This window comes from Cibotium barometz, chromosome 64, assembly GCF_041138505.1.
Source record: "Cibotium barometz isolate CiBa-2024 chromosome 64, ASM4113850v1, whole genome shotgun sequence".
NCBI lineage: Eukaryota > Viridiplantae > Streptophyta > Polypodiopsida > Cyatheales > Cibotiaceae > Cibotium > Cibotium barometz.
Genome location: NC_141109.1, coordinates 5,459,327 through 5,464,147, shown reverse-complemented (window position 1 = coordinate 5,464,147; position 4,821 = coordinate 5,459,327). Strand labels below are relative to the sequence as shown.

Below are 4,821 nucleotides of genomic sequence, written 5' to 3'. Positions count from 1 at the left end.
CGGCTAGCCATAAAAGGGAATAACCGGCCAACTCATGGTAAATTTCTGTCCTGAACAAAGCTTGTCACCAACATGTGCAGATCAATGGAGTATTATATACCTAGATGAATCCAGGACCATGCCCAAATTCACCTTCTAGGAAAGTGCATGTTATATACTCATGGTAGTCAACTCAGAAGACTATTAACTATCAACTCCATTATGCCTAGTATGGACTAGATACTACGACATCCCCACTAACGTCATCAGTGCCCAATAGTGGGTGTAGAACTCTGTATCAAGATATGCTCTCACACGCACTCCACACACACACACACACACATTAGAGCGTATATTCACACAAAGCCCTTCGTACTGAGTTTCTGTCAAACCTCCGGAGATGCAGGGCAGACTCAGCCATAATGAAGCCTAGCACTAAGGGAAGTAGCAAATAGAAAGAATTAGTACAGCAAATGGAGTATTATATTGCTGAAAATAGTGTGTTGGCTGCACCATATCGTCCATGCTCCTCTTGACAGCTTCGGTGCTCACAAGGGCCTTCCCTTGCTTCATGCCACAATAACTTTTAACAGCACCTCTCCTCTGTTTTATGAAGGCCCTGGAAAGGCATAAATGCGATGTTTTACTATTGCAAAACCTGGAATAAAAGTTTTCAATTTGAAAGTGCCATTGCTTCTATGCAAACTTCGGCTCCATATGGGAAAAGGAGGGCACATGTCTATAGCCGGTTGCCAAGCTACTGAGCCCTTGTGCTACACTACTATGCACGAGGGAGCCAGAGCACGCGATCAAAGCACACCACCCAAGATCCAGAGAATTGAAGTAACCTAAACTGTTGCAGTCTCATATTGGGACCACATGAGCTTTTCATTCCCACATGATCACAACTTGTGCTCACCTTTACAAGACGACCAGAAAACAAAAGAAGAAAAACTGGAGAAAAGGAGCTTCATCCCCTACGGAAGGCTGCTCCATCTGAAAAAACAGGGAGATGTGGTGGCCCCTTTTCTCTGACGGAAACATGGCTGTCTCTTGACATCATGGTTGACTGGGAGGATTGATACAACATGGGAAATGCTCACAGCCTGACAGATTTGACAAAAATGGGCAGCTATGCTCCAAGTTTGCTGAAGTCTAAAGATCTGCAAGTTTTTCTGCCACTTAAGCACAGTTGATTCGACAACTCAGATCTCATTTTTCCAGACCCGCATACACGATGTGTTCTTCCTCTTCTCAGATTATCAAAGCAAATGTCTTTATTCTACTCAAAGAACCTGGGCCAACATGCCAAATGAAAATGAAAAAATGTAGATCCAGGCAAGATCGAATTGTATACTTTCAGATATGGATCCTGCGTGTATATAAAAAACTAGCATAGTAAGATCACAACAGAGCATAAGCTCGACCACCGTTAAACAAAGCCACACAATGAGACATGGTAGTTTGGGAAGTTCATCAGTTCACAAAAGATGCTCAACATGTATTAATTATAATGGTTTCTTGAAAGAAAGTGTATGGCTTTGCATCATAAATGCCGGAATACACCTTGACACTCTGATATCCTGCATATTAAGCTGCTCAAGCTTGAGTGCATACTCAGGAACATGACACAAATCCCACACGATTGCCTGCCCTCCTGGCTTCAAAACCCTCACTATCTCTTGCAACCCTTTAAACCGCTCATGGGCTGCCGCCAGGCTTCGTGGTCCATACTCACTACCTAGCTTGTGCAAACATAGGGCGGACACAACAAGGTCAAAATGGTCATCGTCGAAAGGCAGACTCCGGGGGTCGCCACTTTTGCATGTCACATACTCATGCACTTCTTCCATAACTGAATTCTGTAATGTAGCAGACATGGTCTTGCCACGGGCACTTGCCCCATCAAGCCATAGGTCTACACCAACAATGCGCCCGCCTACTCTCTCCTTCTTCAATTGCAAAGCCACAGCATTGAGCAGCATGCCAGAACCACATCCCACATCAAGGGCATGGCATACAGTGGGCCAATCCACCATGTCCATCATTTGCTGTGCTACGTTCAAATGCAAAATCAACCCAGAATACCATAGATTGACAGCAGTCACCAGGAAGCAAACACACATCAGAGCCATGAAACCTCCGACAAAACCTGCCAAGAGGCTCCATACCTGGATGGGCAACAGAGGGAAGGACCTTGTCAGGTAGAGAGTGAGGGTGTTGAAGTAGAGGAAGCAGGCACTCGCAGAGATGCCCAACGCAAGGCCTTGCAGGGAGAGGCTGATGATGGAGCGGGAGTCATCTGAGCCGTAGATTTGCTGGAGCTTTCTCCAGCTACGGGTTGCTTTCGCCATTGCTGCTTCTGATGGAATACTCAGCGCCCCTTTAAGAACCCCCCCTCTTCAGAGCATATGCTTATGAGAGTACCTACAAAAAAAATGATATCATAAACATCCAATAATAATATATTATCATCATAAATCATCATCATGAATAATATATTATCATCATAAATCATCATCATGCCAACTCACTTCTTAAGTAATTAGTCCTTTACTGTATTTTTCACGGCTCATTTTGAGGAAAATCGATTGAAATTTTTTCATGCCGTGAAATTAACTGAGAGAATTTTAGTTTTAAAAAATCAGTTGTTTTTTTCGTACACACCCGGGGCCCACTCAAGTGGGTGGAGCCGATTTCCCCTTCCAACAATTTGCCAATTATCATGGTCGGGCAAGGGCCACTCACCATCGGGCAAGAGCCACGAATTAGGCATCCCCCATGACCACCGCGATGAGTCGAGCGCTGGAACAACGGAGGGGTCTCGTATGGATCCTCCTATCTCGGGTGATCCACCACCCAAGGAGGAGGAGTCACTCGAGTGTTCAAGGGGCAAGAGCCCGAGCAACCAAACACATCAAGTGAGCATAGGTGTCCCTTTATAACATGAGAGAGCCTAGTGGGACTTGAACTCATAACCTAGAGATTACAAGTCACAAGCGAGGTAAAAACCTCCCCTTCTAGTGAAAATGTTTTTTTTCTAACACTGGCATTTGAAGGGCTCATGTTAAAGTGGCATCCCACTTTGATTTGAAGAGTTAGGGCATCTATCTTTTTTTCTTCTTCTTTTTTTCAAAAGCCCCCTTTCGAGCAGATGTAGCCGAGCTAGAAGCTACACTATGCACACACACACACACACACACAACCCTACGATGTCAGGGCTCAAACCCACAACCTCTTGCTTAGGGTGGGTCGTGATGAGCTGAGCCACTCGGCAAGTGCCCATTGATGGGCATCTCTCTTTTTGCTTTTGATATTCCTCATATTTAATGCCTGCCATGAAAGCTCATTGATTAGTTTGGGGGTCACTTGCATGACAATAGCTTGCATGAAAGCTCATTGATTAGTTTGGGGGTCACTTGCATGACAATAGCTTGCATGAAAGCTCATTGATTAGTTTGGGGGTCACTTGCATGACAATAGCTTTCACTACATGCATTTAATAAAAGCATAAAGTGGGATTTTCTAAGTCCCTTTTAAACCTTTATTTCTATGTAAAGATATTAGAAGAGACTCCTATTTTTCTCAGACTTTGGCCTTTCTTTTAAGGGGTTATTTTTTCCCCTTCTTTTTAAAGATAAATGATAGCTTTTAAATTCTAGGCTTGTGCACACAAAGAGACCATGCATGTTGGGGCTAAAGGGGATATAAGTATCACGACAACCACTTTTAAAAGAAACTTCGGCGTGAAAAAACCCAAAAAAGACAACACATGTTTTGATGATTAGTTGTTTTGGTCAGCCTTGAATTATAGTCACAACGCTCATTTTTGCAGGTTGGGCCTAATCTTTGAAGTGCTTTTCCTCTAGCCACAACACTCATTTTTGCAAGTCGAATCTAATCTTTGAAAGAAGGTATGCTGGAAAGTTGACCTTCTTAAAGAAGGTCAACTTAAAGAAGGATAAGTCTTTTTACTTTGTAGGAAGGTCTATTGGAAAGCAATTTTTTACTTTGCTTTAAGTATATGGGCTAGTGCAAAAGTTATCTTATTTGAAAAGGCTTCATAGATTTTTTTCAAAGATTTTAAATAAGAATTAATCAAACATCTGAAAATAGAACCAATATTTTTCAAACACAAATACCTTAAAGAATGACTAATATATTATCATAAGTGCCCTTCATGTGAAGGTGTCATTCTTTTTTCCACTTTCAATGTGACGGGCAAACTTTTTTACTAATCAAAGATTTGAAAATAGAACCAATATTTTTCAAACACAAATACCTTAAAGACTGACTAATATTTTATCATAAAGCGCCCTTCATGTGAAGGTCTGATTCTTTTTTGCACTTTCAATGTGACGGGCAAATTTTTTTACATGGTTTCATTCCTTACTACTCTCTACTTGTAGGCTAAAATAGCTCTAGAATAGCTCTAGAAGGCTCAGAATCTTAGAAACCAAGAGTTGTCATGCCGCCCATGATGTGTCATGGTTTACACACAAACGAAGAAATTGACGATTGGCCAACATACGTGCCAATGTTCCACCAAGGGCCGCTAGCACCCTTGGAGGCACACACATCCGTATGGGCCTATGGAGGCTTTGACATGCAAAGGGAGGTCCCCACTTTGCCTAACCAACCCTCCAGTCTTCCACAAAAGACAAGCTTGGGGGCCCGTTGTTGAAGATAGAAGGCTCATAATCTTGGAAACCAAGAGTTGCCATGCCGCCCACCATGATGTGTCATGGTTTACACACCAAGGAAGAAATTGACAATTGGCCTAAGGCAAGTCCCCACTTTTCTTAACCAACCCTCCAGCCTTCCATAAAAGACAAGCTTGGG

General features: G+C 42.8%; 1 protein-coding gene across 1 annotated transcript; it reads right to left on the bottom strand.

Annotated features, from left to right (window-relative positions):
* Positions 1 to 1,459: 1,459 nt before the first annotated feature.
* On the bottom strand, positions 1,460 to 2,409 carry LOC147603239 (uncharacterized). Its single transcript, XM_086796693.1, has one exon. It carries the CDS (start codon positions 2,331 to 2,333, stop codon positions 1,488 to 1,490), a length of 846 nt encoding a protein of 281 aa, XP_086652819.1. The 5' UTR covers positions 2,334 to 2,409; the 3' UTR covers positions 1,460 to 1,487.
* Between the last annotated feature and the right edge of the window lie 2,412 nt (positions 2,410 to 4,821).

What these genes read in the sequence shown, in the direction of transcription:
- LOC147603239 (XM_086796693.1), bottom strand. Translation starts at nt 2,333, where the DNA reads ATGGCGAAAGCAACCCGTAGCTGGAGAAAGCTCCAGCAAATCTACGGC.